Source organism: Cheilinus undulatus, linkage group 7 (genome assembly GCF_018320785.1).
Source record: "Cheilinus undulatus linkage group 7, ASM1832078v1, whole genome shotgun sequence".
In the NCBI taxonomy this organism is placed as follows: domain Eukaryota; kingdom Metazoa; phylum Chordata; class Actinopteri; order Labriformes; family Labridae; genus Cheilinus; species Cheilinus undulatus.
In genome coordinates, this window is record NC_054871.1 from 13,144,013 (window position 1) to 13,160,362 (window position 16,350).

At 37.8% G+C, this 16,350-nt stretch overlaps 1 protein-coding gene across 3 annotated transcripts in view; it reads left to right on the top strand.

Annotated features, from left to right (window-relative positions):
* Positions 1-14,345, top strand: part of LOC121512285 (discs large homolog 1-like protein) — a 203,001-nt gene extending 188,656 nt beyond the window's left edge. For 2 of the 3 annotated variants that reach the window (XM_041791461.1, XM_041791463.1), the window contains 9 exons: positions 3,766-3,829; positions 5,632-5,647; positions 8,075-8,116; positions 8,488-8,538; positions 9,695-9,796; positions 10,886-11,058; positions 11,147-11,256; positions 11,932-12,023; positions 12,313-14,345. In XM_041791461.1, the coding sequence (XP_041647395.1) occupies positions 3,766-3,829; positions 5,632-5,647; positions 8,075-8,116; positions 8,488-8,538; positions 9,695-9,796; positions 10,886-11,058; positions 11,147-11,256; positions 11,932-12,023; positions 12,313-12,419 (757 nt within the window). In that variant the 3' untranslated portion in view covers positions 12,420-14,345. The remainder of the gene's footprint in view (positions 1-3,765; positions 3,830-5,631; positions 5,648-8,074; positions 8,117-8,487; positions 8,539-9,694; positions 9,797-10,885; positions 11,059-11,146; positions 11,257-11,931; positions 12,024-12,312) is intronic. The other variant, XM_041791462.1, reaches the window with a different exon arrangement.
* The last annotated feature ends 2,005 nt before the right edge of the window (positions 14,346-16,350 follow it).

Below are 16,350 nucleotides of genomic sequence, written 5' to 3' on the forward strand. Positions count from 1 at the left end.
CCTTTCTACTCTCCTATCCCCTTACTTTCTTCAATTATCTCTGCTCTCCTCTTCTTTCTTCTCTTTTTTCTCCCCCTTTTCTGCACTCAAGATCTTCTGTTTTCCCCCATCTCCTCTTAGTCTCACCTTTTCATCTTCTGCTCTTCCTCTCCCCTCCTTGCCCTTCTCCCTCCTCTTCCATCCTCTCTTCTTTTTAGTCTTCCTACCACCTCTCCTCTCCTCTTCACCTTACTCTCCTTATCTTTTCAAGTATTCTTGCCATGTCTTTAAAAGAAAAGAGTAGAGAGAAGAAAGAGGAGGTGGCTGTAGAAACTTAGCTTTAAAGTAAAAAATGAAAAGTATTTGTTAATGCAGGGGTGCAAACATTTATGTGCGAAGGTATTGTTTTGGTATTAAAGCTTTTCAGGGATTAACACCAAAGAATAGCTGTCAGACTCACATTTTCACTTCATTTATTCTGATCATTTCAGCTCTGTTCTCAGTAATATACTGTATATATATCTATATATCTATATATATATATATATATATATATATATATATATATATATATATATATATATTTGGCTGTGTGCAGATATCAGGAGACTAAAAGCTCCATTATGGACGACTTTGTATAAAAACACATTTGGCTTGTCAGCCTAAATTATTAAATGAGTCCTCAATTGACGAACAAATCCCTAAACCGAGACGCTGGAGATTCTTCTTATTTAAAATGTATTGTTAAAATGATCACCAGCAGGGAGCAAAACCCGCTGCAGGAAGTGCTGACAAATCTAAATTTAAACTTAGCTGACAAAACTAGGAGCAGCGATCAGACCCTCTGTGGAGGAAAAGGCAGCTTAGGAGGGTTTCTAACTGAGTGAAATGACCTGGAACTAAGCGGCAGCCATAATAAGAGCAGGAAAATTTTCTAAATGTAGCCAAAAAGTGCTTCTGGTGCTTTCACTTTTACCTCTTTAATAAGAGGAAAAACTCGACTATCCTGTACAAAAGAAAAGGAGGTAATGCTATTCAGCTTTTAATTTAGAATGGCAGCTTCTAATGGACCTTTAATTGGGCTCTTTAAGAAAATAATCAGCTTGCCATCATCATAACAGGTTTCTAATCCAAATATTAAATGCCTGTCTTGCATAAATATGATAATTATCATCAATCATTCCAAGCCTAACTTAAGGTTGATTGTAAAAAACAAGTCTTATTACAGCAAAGCTTTTATATCTATATTGTCTTTAAAGAGAGGAACAACAAACATGGTGTTTTTGGCTACTTATTAAAGGAGTTTATTTCCCAACAACAACAATACAAACGATGGTGAGTGTACTGGCTGGTGATTACAGAAGCACTAGCAGAGAGACAGAGGCACTGCAAAAGAGGAGGACAAAAATGTGTTCCATAAGGCCAAAAACTCACTGAAAAATCACTAGATTCAAAGGTTAGAGAGTATCCAGGTTACTACACTGGAGGCTGTAGTATACTCTGGCATCTGAAGGTTCAGCACAAGGTGATTTAAAGGAGATCTTGATTGCCAAGGATTAGCTGCAGCTGTGACACCTAACAGGTTGCAGTGTGACTGACCAGTGCTCCTGCCCTCACCAACCAGGCTACAGAGAGAGAGAGAGGGTGAGAGACACCTCTGTAGCATAAAAACACATAAGCAGAAGAACACAGGAGATCAACCATGACAACAATGCTCTGAAATAAGTTAAACAGTAAGCCTTTAAACTCTGTCTTAATGTAAACTCAACACTAACTTGAACACTTCTGTGTGCAATACAAATTAAACTGACATTTTATTTCAAATCAGATTGTTAAAAGTTAGTCACCTCTGTTGTTTCCCCACCAGCTCTTTCCAATACGAGAGTCATGTGATTGTGGCTGAATTGTTACTTAAGAAGTGGTGTGGTTAAAGTTTTACTCTGTTTTTGCAAAAGAAAAGGGTTAATTTGACTATTTTTAAGAAAATATTTTTAACTCTGGAAAATTTAGTCCCAAGATTTTCCAGTGTGTAGATTGAATAAAACAATCGAAACTGAATGCATGTAGCAAAGTCTCTATAAATGAGAAAATTACCTTATTTAACAATTTTATTCAAGCTCTTATTTTTATTAACCTAGATATCTTTTACAGCTACATAACTTTTTGGTTTAAGACAATTAAAAACGTTTTTTAGTCTGGTTGTCAAGAGACCTTTAGTATGTGAAATCTAACCACCTAAATAGAAAGGGATTAAATTGTAATGTGAAATGAGAACAAAAATAGTTAGAGTCAAAACTGCAAACTCCCTTTCAGTGCTGAAATGAGAGGAAACTAAAGCTGGCCACTCACCAGATGTTTGAAAGTCTTGCAGGATTTTCAAATAATTCACATGGCAGAAAGACTACATTGATTCAGGGGACTTGTTTCTATGACACAGCTAATTGTTTTCTTTGTATGTAATTTTGTACTGTAGTCAATTTTTGTGCATTATTATTTAGTTCTGTTGTTTAAGATAGTAGCAGAAAAGTGTAAAAAGTAGTTATGAATGCATTTTTATTCATCCCAATAATTTGACCCCAATCACTAACTTTGCAAGTGAAAATTTGAATAAGATATACAAAACAAAAATGTGAACATGTGAACTAAACCACATGATTCAGTTTACTAATTTGCTCATATAGGGCAGTATGCAAGTGCACAGCCTTTGCAGATACAGTATATTTTTTAGACCTGCAGCAAACAGTATGTGCTGTGCAGTCCTTCTATGCTGGGTGAACTGACAACTCTTCCCTCTTACTTGTCCCAGCTGGGCTGTAGCTGTAGCTACCTTGAATTGTAAATATCAAACATGTTTGATGGCTCAGGGAGGTGCTAACACAGGGAGCACCACACACTTTAGGGTTATTTGGACAAAGTTAATGGCAATCCTCAACTCAGGCTTTCACTCAATGAAGACAGTTAACACAAAGTTTGTGTGGAGGCTGAGTGGATAGTTTGGTGCTTAAATAGAACTGTGTGTCATGTGGAAATGAGACCTTGTTTAAAGAGGATCCAACAACAGGAGGAGCATTTTAGATTAAGAAGAGAAGGAGTCCTAGCACTTATCCTTGAGGTGCACCGTGGTTTACTGTGACTGTGGAGGAGAAGGAGTTGCTGCCTGTTTTCTGTTTGAAAAGTAGGAATGAAACCGTGAGAGAGAACTGTTTCAGTGTTGCCAAGGTGGAGGGATAGGAGGTGAGGAGGATGGTGTGGGAGATTGTGGCAAAGGCTGCGTAAAGGTCAAGGAGTATGAGTAGGCTGATGTGTCCAGAATCTGCAGGGGAGAGAAGGTCGTTAGGGATTTTAATGAGGGCGGTCCTGGAGCTGTGGTGTGATCTGAATCCTGACTGAAGGAGTTCACAGGGCTCATGGCCTGACATACGCTGATGGATTCAGAGATCTTCTAAGTTAAACCAGCAAAGTTCCTAATTTTTAAAGTTATACTCCATGAGCAGAGCTTAGTATCTTTTAAGGTCAAATAGACTGCCCAGACTATCACTTTAAACCTGTTTTGAGCTAAATACACAGGGTTCCTCCAAAGATTCAGTGTTCTTTTAGTAAGAATGGGATGTTTGTTGTGTTTTGTTATAGAACAGTGAATAAGAACATCCCTGATGATGTTTACAAGATTCACTTTTCTACATTTTGGATGAATTTTTACTTTTATTCTTGCTATTTTCTTTGTGCTGATGTCTGTCCTCTCTCAGCATTCCTGAAATGTTCTCTTCATGTTGTATAATCTCACAGGGCAGAGAAGAAGGAGAGATCAAGATTAAAGACGGTCAAAGTGTCGAGGTCTCAGGACAGATCGGTGAGTAAAACCCTAGTTTATAAATCTTAACATTTTATTGTGATAAGTGTCATTTCAAATGTCAAAATAGCAGCACTTCAGAGTTGTATTCAAAGCAGAAGCCATTGCTTTGATAACAAACACTTGACTCAAAACTAGTGACTCTGTAAAATATATTTGTTGCTTAAAATATAACCTTAATTTTGCAGCGTTCTTATTCCCTTGGGTGTCAAAAATCCTAAGATAAAAAAGTTTTCATATGCAAAATCATTAAAGCATTGAACCACTTTAAAAACAGCCAAGGGGCCCCTACTGCTCTCTCATATTAAACCTAATTCATTGTTTGAAAACAATTCTCTGGACTCCTCTAACAACATAAAATGTGAAAACGATATGAAACTTGTTGTAATAGCTTTGCAGTGAGCTTCACTTCTCTTAGACATTTAAGAAACTTTAAACCTCAGAAAAATCGAACAACTTCGATGTCTCAGTATTACGTATCCGTTTATATGTTTGTTTATAACCAGGGTGCAAATTATCGGGGGGTGGGGGTTATTATTCATTTTAATGAAGCCAACCCATAGACTTTGGCTCTCAGGATTCACGTAAAATAGGCATCTCTTAAAACCAACTCATCTGCAAACGGCTCATCATTTCAGCCAGCTGGACAGATGCAAATGTTTCCTGCTTGTTCTTTTATTTTCGATGTGGATGCTGCATCAGAGAGACCTCCCCACAGTGGTCATAGTTATTTCAGATGCTGTATGAAAGTTTGCACAGGAAAAATGCCCTGATGTTTGGGAATCTTCCTGTGAATCCGCTCTCAGTGTTTGAGCGTGTGCAGCCAAAATATCAAACATGTCTGAACATCATCCATACCCAGGGTAACGAAGCAAGCTGAGGTCTACTGTCATGTCACCACAAACCAGATGCATAGCTAAAAAAAACCCAGGTAAAAACAGGCTCGTAGGCTAAAAATAAAAAGTCAGTTGCAAGATGCAGCCTTTTTTTTAAGAGCTCCTTCGGTTTTTAAACAACCTGACCCTTTTCATAATGGTCATAGCATGTGAATAAACATTAGTATGAAATAAAGGGTGCAAACATGCTCTTTGATATCATTTGTCCTCAGGCTTTGAACAATAGTAAAGATACACAGCTATAAATTCAAAGTAGAGAAGAGTGGGAACAATGCAGGAAGAGGCTCTTTTGTTCAAACATAGTCCATATGACAATGGCAAAACAGTTTGCAGTTAAATCATTGTCGAATACCATGATGACTTTACCAAAAACATCCAACATCACTGACAGAAACACAACCTGTTAGTTAGAAAAGTGTTGGCTGGTTCACTACTAACATGAGTGTCATTAAAAACACAAAAATAGCTTTTTGCTTTGATTTGTGATTTTATAAAGTTGAAGAGTTGCCAGAAAAGATGAAGAAGTGAATTTTTACTTACACTTCACAAAGAGCGATGGAGAGAGCTGACACATGAGTCTGACACGAGCCACTGATATCACTGTCTCGTCAGCACGCTCTCTGTTTTCCTCACACTCTGTGAATCAGCAAGTCTGTGATCAGCACCTCGGCACGGTGAGGAGCTGATAATTAAAAATGATCACACACATTCACACACATGCTGTTACCCTGGCTCACCAGTCTCTGAGAGTGACTGCAAATTAGGCTTCACTCACTGAAACTTTGTGATAGTGTGAGGAACAAAAACCCATGAGCTTTCAAAGAGGAACCTGCTGATTGAATTCAAGATACTGTGTTGGTCATCTCTAAAAGCGTGCTCTTTCTTTCTCTCTCCCTGTCTCTGCAGGATCAGGATGATAAAGGTAAGTATTCTCTCCATCAATGACACCTGGTGGTCAGTTTATGTAACTTCAGCTTTCCAGCAAACTGGACTGACTCTTCATTAGCTTCACTTTCCTCATGCCTACTTCATGCCTCATGCCTGTATTACTTCTTAGTTAGGTCATCATTTCACAAAAGCTGGTTGAGTTCAGGCCTGTTTTGATGGTGAAAGAAGAAACTTAAGATTGTCTCAGAAGTGCACATAAAAGTGCAATTTTGACCTTTTACTTTAGTATAAACAGCAATGTTTCAGTTAAAAAAAGGTTACCAATTGAAGAATAAGTTATTGAAATCCTTAACACTCACATACACTCCTGGTTGCCTCAGCTCTTTCTCCCTTGCATTGTCAGATGAACAACCAGTACTAATGTTAATATAGAAAAGGAGTCTGCCAAGCAGAGAAAAGAACAAGCGCCCACCAGAACTCAGTCCATCCAAAGACACAAAAATTAGCATCTGATGAGGTTATTATTGCCAAACAGGCATTTAAGTACAGTTTACCTGCAAAATAAATTCCTGAGTGGAACACTGCAGGTAATCGATCAAGTCCTCTAAGATTAAATAGCTTTTAAGTTTAGGAGTCATAGTTGACTTTTTAATTTGAACCAAAAGAGCTGCCCAGTCCAGATGGACTTACTGTACATGACACTGAGAAGCAAAACAGAATGGGCAGAAATATAATAAAAGAAAATAGATATATAACCCAGTATTGCTGCTGAGACAAGGGAATTTCATCTCTTGTTAAGAGATTACCATAATGTTCATAAATCTAATATGTTGTCTAATGGCACTATTGGAAGGCAAATAACATAACTGGAGCAAGTTTTATTCTGCTTATAACAGACATAGTAAACAGATTTCATCATCAGACTGATAACTTTATCAGCCGGTGTTAATATAGCTCCTGATTCCAGGCCTATGAAGCATAGCTCAGTAACAAGTACCTGCCAACTTTGGCCTGCTTTCTTACTAACAGTGTTGCCATAACAATCTTTTTGGTTTTGTTTGTTGGTTAACTTGACAGTTTACTCCTCCATCTAACGTCAACCACAAAACCTACATTTGTTGATGCTAGCCAGTTAATTTTAACTACAGTAAAGTTTAAAGCTGATGGTACAAACTTGATATATATATATATATATATATATATATATATATATATATATACACATGACTTATTAGGTAAATCAATGCCAGTCACGGGATGCTTTCAAAAAAAAAAAAGAGAAATTTAATATGATTATAATCATATATTTTTTGTTATTTTAAAACAGTTCTTAAAAAGAGTTCAATTTAAGATGTAAATGTAGTTATTAAGTGATATTTGTGCTTAAATATCAAGTAAAAGTTATAAAAACTACCTAAAACAAAAGTTCTATACATGATGCTTTGTGCAGCATCGTGCACTTTATCCCCCTCAAGGGAAGTTGGGGGTCCCCGATCTCCAGTGCCGTTATGTTGGGGGTCACAGGCTAAAAAGTTGTGGAACCCCTAATATAGACTAACACAACCAAAAGGCAAGAGATGAAGTTGAGGTTGGCCGTTAGCCTCCTGGGCTACATCACTGTTAGCCTTAATATAATCAAAATGGATCAAATACATAAAAGTCTGCCATATACTGTGTGCCATCAAAGATGTGCTTAGATGTTACAATTTAGGTTCAAAGCACAGATAATTAACTATCATGCTTCTGGCCAATCATGTTCAGTCTCAAGTACAGCTCTCCTTTGGTCACGAATAAGTGCGAGCAACGGCTGACTCACATTTAAACTACCTGCATCATCAATCACACAATTTCCTTTCTGGAAACTTCAGATAATAACTGTAACTGTGTAATGTTACAGTTGAATAATGTTTGAAATTACTTTTTTTGTCTTTATAGTGTAGTGTGTGATGTGAGGACTTTAGATTTTTTTCACTCCTGGACATAGATATATACAGAGAAGCAATGTGCATTTTAAGAAGAGTACTGTTTTAAAGTCACTGGTTATTCTTAAAAAACACAAAAATATAGATTCTACGAGATAGACTAGGAATTTCCATTAACAGGGTCAAAAGATGGAAAAGGGCTGTTATACGTCACCTTTAATGTCAGGCAGCTAACAGCTCATATGCACTACAGCCACCGTCTAGTGGTAGAACCGTATTACGACTAGGTGCTGATAAAAAAAAAAAGTAAAAATAGTTTAAAATGGAGATAACATTCCAGTCATACAGTAATACCTGTTTGAATATTTGAAAAATAATTTCCCATCCCTACTTCATATCATTGTACAGCTGATGTTTTTTGTCGTTTGTTTAAGAGTGTGTCAGTGACATAGAAAGACTGAAGGTGTGCGTGTTTGTCTATATCTGTGTTTGTTTGTGTGTCTTTGTGTTGCTGACTCTGACCTGTCTTGTCCTTCCAGAGCTGGTAACCTCTGGCACCAGCGATAGTGAAAGTAGTTCCTGTAAGTCTAGACCCTCCTCTCTCTCTCGCTCTCTCTCTCGCTCTCTCTCTCTCTCATCCTCTCTGCTCGTTTTGTTCACTTTGTATTTATTTCAAACCACAGCTACTCTATAATGCTGTGGTTTGTGTTTGTTTCTCTGTGTATGTGTGTTGTATGTTGTGATTATTGTATTTTTATGTGCATGTGAGTATTTCTGTGTGTGTGTGTGTGTGTGTGTGTTTCAGAGTGACCTTTCTCTACTTCTCAGCCTGCCTTTCAGGGGTGTTGAAGAAGTCTAGTCCAAAAGTAGAAAAGGTTGAGGGTGTGTTTTGTTGTAATACTCCCATGCAGTGTTCCTCTAAACTATCAATCTTTTCTGTTTGTCCAATCAGCTGGCCAGGAGGAGACCTTCCTTACCTACCAACCTGTCATGCAACAGGAAGGTCAGTATTCCACTTTGCATGCTGCTTGTATTTGCCTTTAACCAGGATATTGTATTTATGTTTTCATGTTATTTGCTCATGCTCACACATTTGTCTCCTAAATCAAACCTTTCAGCTGTGTAAGCACATTTACTTTTAGTTTCCATGATACAACCGGCACATTCATGATTAAAGGCATGCAAGCTTATCTTTAACTCACCTACAGTAGTCTCCAGCTCTGCATCCACTTACTTTTTAGCTTAGTTTAACTTTGTTTTCAAGCAGGAAGCAGACTTTAAATTTGTTAGAGCTTCATTAGAGCTGCAAATGGACTGGTATGTGGATTCAAGCTAGGTTAGCACTTTTCTTGTTGTCTGACAACTCAAATTGCTTTTTACCTGCAAATCACACTTACCAATTCACACCTATTCACCCACTGATGCTTGAGGCTGCTGTGTAGTGTCCATCAGTGTTTGCAAATCCCATTCAAATCCATGCACATTCATATGGCTCCGCTGCAGCTGTGAGAGCAAAACAGGGGTTAAGTGTCAGACCCAAAGACACTTTTGTCTGCAAGAGCATTTTGTTGAACCCCTGATCTTCAGGTTTAGAGAAGACTCTGCAACAGTGAATCAAAACAAGAGATAGAGGGCAGTACAACCAAAACAGTGGGCTAAAGATGCTAGAAAAAGCTCCATATAGCTGAGCTGAGATGCAAAGTAAGGTCATTATTCTCTGTTTGTTCACCACCACAGACAACTTACGTTATACGTTTATTTATCTTAATTTGTGAAGTGCCAATTCATAACCAATGTTATATTAAGGCAGTGTACAAAGAGGGTCGGCCTAGACCCTACTCTCTCTGTTGTACTGTTAATAACAACAGACCTAGCATTAATCCACCATGAGCCCAGCATTTATCAACCTTTAGCATGGTTTAGTGAAAGGAAGAACTTCTCTGGAAACCTTGAGCAGACCCGGACTCATGTTGAACAGCCATCTGCTGAAGCTGTGCTTTGATTGTAAAGGGATGGAGGGAAATTCAGAAAAAGAGAAGAGGGGGCCATGAGGAGATTAAAGTACAATGAGACATTTGATTGTGATGTGTATTTTTTATTTTATTTTTTTTGTCAGCAATTGTGTGATTGGTAACTCAGTTCTGTTTCTCATATTTCAGTCAATTACACACGTCCAGTCATCGTGCTTGGACCAATGAAAGATCGGGTCAACGATGACCTCATCTCCGAGTTCCCCGACAAGTTTGGATCCTGTGTCCCACGTGAGTGTTCCAGCTTTGGAATAAAATCAGTGTTCATGCTGTCAACTAAAACAATACTAAAAATGTTTGTTGGCAGTATTTTTACATGAGGAAGACAGGAAGATAAAATAGATCTTTGATCAATGAAACTTTAAGGAAAGTGAGTTTTGTTTTTGTCAAGGAGACAGACATTCAAAATCAACAATATTATCTCCACTGTACATATCAGCTGTCAAAATACAAGCAGAGATACGGTGAGAGAGCATAGTTTGTTTTAAATTAGTAAAGTATTGATAGTGTTTTTTTTTTTGTTTTTTTTTGCAGCAGGGATGTTATGCATAACATACCATGCAATTATTCTAGTGCCATATTTTTAGAATAGTCTACAAAAAAAATCAAATTTTCTTCATTTCTTTATTTTTTTTTGTATTAAATACGAGAATTATATAAAAAATATCATTCCCTTGATACAACAGTTCATATCAAATTGGCAAAATGATTGTAAAAAATCATCACATTTCGATATCTTTTAAAAATAGTTCTGCCTAGTTTAATTGAACATTGTGTTGTTATATAGTAAAGAATGCATTATCGCTTGTTTTTGTTGTAAAATGCATGACATGAGGAACTTAAGAATTAATCGCTTATTAAATCGCAACCACAATATTGGATTAAAATCGCAATTAGATTATTTTCCCAAATCGTTCAGCCCTAGTTTTGATGAGTGTTTAACATTTATATGATATGGAGAATCCAATCAGTTCAATACATTGTTGGCTAAAAGTAATGACAAAAATACCATTCATTTTATTTGTTCTTTTAAGTTTTTTTTATTTTATTTTATTTTATTTTTTTATGCCATGACCCTGCACCCAGTTTCTGACTCTATCACATTCCTTTCAGAGTAAAGACAACAAGTTCCCCTCTTAGAATGAAGCAAATACTAGAATATTTAATGTTTGATCAAGTTTCAGACACATATTTATACATGGGTCTTTTACAGCTGATGCAGTGTGATACAATGGCAATGATATTAAAACATATTTCTGGATTTTCAATAAATATGCACAATAAATACAATAATATTCTGTGTTAAATATGTGATCACAGATACAACTCGGCCGCGACGAGACTACGAAGTGGATGGCAGAGATTATCACTTCATGTCCTCCAGAGAGCTGATGGAGCGGGAGATCCAGGAACACAAGTTCATCGAGGCGGGACAATACAACAACCACCTGTATGGAACCAGCATACAGTCTGTGAGAGAAGTTGCTGATAAGGTGAGGTTAAAGAGAGCGAGAGGGAATAGGGGATTTAAAAAGCTGAGGAAAAAGGAAACAACCAAATAAATGTCTGTCTGTGTCCCAGGGCAAACACTGCATACTGGACGTATCAGGGAATGCCATAAAGCGTCTCCAGATTGCTGGCCTCCATCCCATCGCTATCTTCATTAGACCACGCAACATAGACAATATCCTGTGAGTACTGTTGACACTGACACCAATGCAACTCATACAGTCCTATAAAAAGTACTCACTCCCTTCGATGTTTTACACTTTTATTGATTTTATAGATCAATCATGTTTGAGGAATTTGTTGTTGTTGTTTTTTTTTACGAAGAAAAATACAAAAAATAACACTTGATAATGTCAAAGTAATAACAGATTTCTGCAATGAAATGTCAATTAAACAAAAACATGTAAGGTAAAGTGACTGCATAAATATTCATCCCCTAAGTGACAACCTAATTCAACTCTGATCTAGCCAACTGGTGCTAGTAATCTTACAGTTAGGGAAATGGAGATCACCTGAGTGTAGTGAATGTGTCTCAAGTGATTGTAGTATAAAGGGAGCTGTGTCTGGACGGTCCAGTCACTGGTTAATCAGTGTTCCTGGCTACCATTGCACCATGAAGACAAAAGAGCACTCCTAGCAACTCAGACACAAGACTTTTCAGTCTTTATGAGTCTGTAGATGTTGAATTTTTGGGACTCTTCTTCTATTTTGGCATTAACTAAAGCTTTACTTTTCAGTAGCACAAAGCACTGTTACGCTTGTGAGGTCCAAACACTTGCTGAGGGTTGAGTTCTTGTGAAATTCATGTAAAATTCTTGTACTGCTTTGACATTAAACTTTTTTTTCTGTCCCTTCAGAGAGATGAATAAGCGTTTCACTGAGGAGCAAGCAAGGAAGACCTTCGACAGAGCTGTCAAACTTGAGCAGGAGTTCACAGAGTTCTTCACTGGTTAGTAAACAGCTCATACTACATGTACTGATGCCACTTTGCCACAGGTACCTGAACTGATTTCCAACAATAATTCGGGTTTTCTACCAGTCCACCTGTCTTTTTAAGTTCATTGAAGTTTGATTGGAAGAGGGATACTGCTATTTTAGGGGATTTTTGACAACTTTTGTTTTCTTTTTGCCAGTTCCAAGTTTTTTCAGTAAGCTAAGCTGAACACTTCCTTTCTGAAATTCTTGGTTAAAATGTAATCTCTTTCTGTCTCTTTCTTTCTCTGTTCTTCTGTTTGCAGCTGTAGTCCATGGCGCGTCTCTAGAGGAGGTGTACTCACAGGTGAAGCAGATTATCGAGGAGCAGTCTGGTCCTTACATCTGGGTGCCCACGAAGGAGCGACTCTGAATAAACATGACATGATCATGCACACACATCACTCTTTAAACACTTCCTACTTCTTGAATTTTCTATTATCAGCCTGCTTCCTCTCTCTGTCTGTCTTTACACACAAATCACAACAGTAAACACACATTTACACACACATTTACACAAGCACATAAAGTCTGATGAGGCTGGGACTATCTGGGACTGCGACTTCCTGAAGTGGGAGGAGCTAAAGTCTGTCCAGCAGCCTATTGGTGGATCTTCCTACAGCTCAGTTCCTTAATGTTTAAGGAGGTGGTTTAAATCAAGGCGACATGTACCATTATCTGATTTGATTTCATTATTGTTCTTCTTATTGTTGTTGTCGTTGTTGTTTTCATATTAACGAAGGGTAATGCATTCATGTATGGGTTTGTAATGATTATATTGTCACCAAGAGGCAGACTTTTGCACGCTGTAGCTTTAAGAGCATGTTTTTGGGACAAAATCTTGATCTCCTTCCCCGTCTGTCCGTCTCTCTTCATGACATCGCTCCTGTTTCGAGATTTTCCCTTTCTTTTTCTCTTTTCTGTCTCTCTTTCACATCCCATCGCTCCTTTCTCTTCTTCTCTTTAGACTGCCAGAAGACCTTTACATAGGAGGTGAAAACTTAACAATAAGCCCCAGCATTTTGGAATGAAGGGCCAAAATAAAACTTTGTTAAAGTTTATGTTTAGACGTGTAGCAAGAAAATAGTCCTAAATGCTTGTTATTTCCCATGACAAGCAAAAATGTGAGTAGATTAAGAAATGAAGATTGACACTCTGGACTTTCTAAGGTAAACAAATAAAAAAAAAAAGCTTTTAAAGGTTTTATAGTCCAAATAGACCTCTCGGCCTGTATTTATCAAACTTGGATTTACTAAAGAAAAACAGAAGTGAAAAAACTGCTTATCACAAACTTAAAAATAAACTGTATCAATCACTGAACGGTAGGGGTGTGATGAGATCTCGTGCCACAAGATATCTCATTGAGTTTAAATTCATCTGATGAGATTAATATTCCACAGGTGCACAGAGCACCAGCTGTCATGACAGAATACAGTAGCACTGGAACTGGAAATCACAAAGACTACAGAGATGATCCTGACACTCGAAAACTGTTGCCGTGGCAGCCAGTGAAGAAACAGAGCTGATCCATTCCTGTGACCTGTTCAGATCGCCGCTCCAACACCTTCCTCTTCCTCTGGAAAAAGTGAAATGTGATTAAAGGAAAGGACAAGGTTGAAGAATAAGATAATAAATTTATACTGCTTACAAACTCACAAACAATAGAATAGACTAGAAAGTGAATATTGCTGTAAACAGATGAGCTAGACCATAGAAAAAAGGTAATAAAAGCAATAAAATTCATATTATAGGTATAAATAAAAGCTGCTTGAGGGCCTGTATCAAATGAATGGCACATTTTTGCGCTGGCAACATCCACAACCTCAGTTTCAGACCATTTTTTCACCCATGCTTATTATTGGTAGGTTACAAAAGTAGACCCCTGCTTTCCCTGGCATTATCCTTTAGGATTGGTCAGATTCCATGTGTGTGTCATCAAGCAGAGCCATTCTGACAAGCCTCAACCCGAAATGCTCATTCTCAGTCCAATCAGCATCATTTGAGGGCAAAGAGGTGGTAACTAAAGGCGTGGGTTAGTTTCATTGCAAGCCAGTAAGCAATGGTTGCTGGTGAAGACATTAGCATGGATGTAGCTATATTGGCAGTTCATCAGAGCTGAACATTTATTTGATAGAAGAGGAAAGATCAATATTGAGAACTTTTCTTAGCAGAAGAGTTGTTTTTGCTCTTCTTCTGGCCGGCTTTGTCAGGTCAAGCTGTGTCAGGTCAGTTGTCCTTAAAGTTGTTTTTGAATAACTCAGTGTGCATAGAAATACTGTCCTAGCAAGATATTATACCCTCAAAAAGGCAAGCTGTCCACCAAGCAGTGATCATGACTCCAGCCCCTCACTGATTATGATTGGTCAGTGAGGAAGAAGTGGCATTGCTGGGCATAGCACTATTCTGAAAGTTCAACTTTCTCAACTGTAAACCCAGCGACCAAAAGCAGCTGATTTTTACAGCTGGACTACAGTGGCTTTCTGTTGAAACTGTGCACTGCCAGGACAAAAAAAAAAACAGTAGCTGTGGACACAGGCTCTTATTCTTGTTGTATGCATGCTACTAAATACAGGAAAATACTTGGAATCAATTTAAATCAAATAGAAATTTGATTAAGTTCAATCTGAGTGTAATATGTATTTTCAGCTTGGGATGCTCTGATATATCAGTTGAATATCAGTGTATTGGCTGATGTGTCTGAAGTGTTACATCAATTTAATGCTGAGAAACCTCGACACGTAGCTACTGTTTGAGAGGAGAGGGGTTTTATCGGGTAAAAGAAGTCACCTATTGGATAAAGGGATTTTCCCATGGTTAAATGTGAAAGAAAATATCAGGTATCTCACACAATCTCACACAGTAAAAGATCGGTGAGATCAGTTTGTAAGACATGTTCTAGTGACATTTCAAGAGCAGTAACTACAAGTGATTAAAATGCATTGAATTTCACAGCTCATTTAAAAAACTGATATGAAGAAATATGAAAAAGTAATGGAAACCATTACCATCAGAATCACCTTTTAGCTAAACTGAATTTTAAAACACTGATATCGGCTCTGATTTTCCTAATGGATGCATGTATATTTTTAGCTTTTAGAATACTGATTTGTACAATGTCTTAAAGTGTTTTAGTCCATTTTAGTCCAACTGTTTGATAAAAACAGGCCAAGATCCTGTAAAGATTTAAATAGCCTGAGTCTGTATTTCACAAAGCAGGGCTTCTCTGCCACCTCCTCCTCCTCCTCCTCCTCCTCCTCTCTATCTCTTGCCTCCATCTCTTTCCTCCTCTTGTTCTCCTCATCCACAGTGTGACATGAGTCGATCACTCCAGCATTAATCAGTGTATCATCTTCTTCATCAACACTATCATCATGATCATAATCATCATCGTCATCTTCGTAGCTTCCCGTCTCACTGTAGTTGCACTAAAGAGGGCTGTTTCTAAAATGCATCTTAGCATGGCGAGACTGACACGACTGGTGTTTGTGGTGACTGAATATGTGATTTAAAAGAATGCAATGCTGGTTTGCAAGCTCTGAAGAGGTTTACATTTTTTTGGAAAAGAAGGAATTTGGTGCAGTAATGTTTTTGCTGTATGTCATGCTTTTGTTGCGTAGTTAAAGACATCAGATGAACACCTCCGGCTAACGCTGCTGTCAGGGCTAACAAGCTAATGAACTCCATTAGCTCTGCAGTTTTTTAAATGCTGATTTTATAAGTTTGAGCCTCGAGTGTGCATGAATAACACCCTAAATTAACTCCATTTGTGACTTTAGTGCTCCATACTTTACTCAGTGCTATGGGCACACATACATGATGGACAGTCAAAGCAAAGCCATGACAACTTTTATCTTCTAAGGTATTTTCATGATTGCCCAGGTGTTTGCAGGGGGGAGCTCAAATGTTTCAGCAATGTCCAAATCTAACATTCTTGGATGGCTGTGCTGTTACGATACGATGTGATGCAATATGATACGATACGATACGATACACTTTATTGTCCTGAATATTTTCCTGTGACCGTTATGGCCAGTGCTTTTGAATTTTGAATGATTCCGTCAAAGTTTAATGCACTGTCTCCTGCATTAAAGAAACTGCAACTGGAAGTCCACAACCTTTGTAGTCTTTAAATCCTGGATCTTTCAAGATACAAGTCCCTCATTTTGCATCTCTGTACTGTGGTACTCATCTGCTAAACATAGCAGAGACTGGTGGGAAGTTGACTTGCTCCAAACACTTGAAAAGGTGTCACAAAATTAAATTAATTATCTGCACATTCACAGCATTGATGAGCCTGAGGTTAC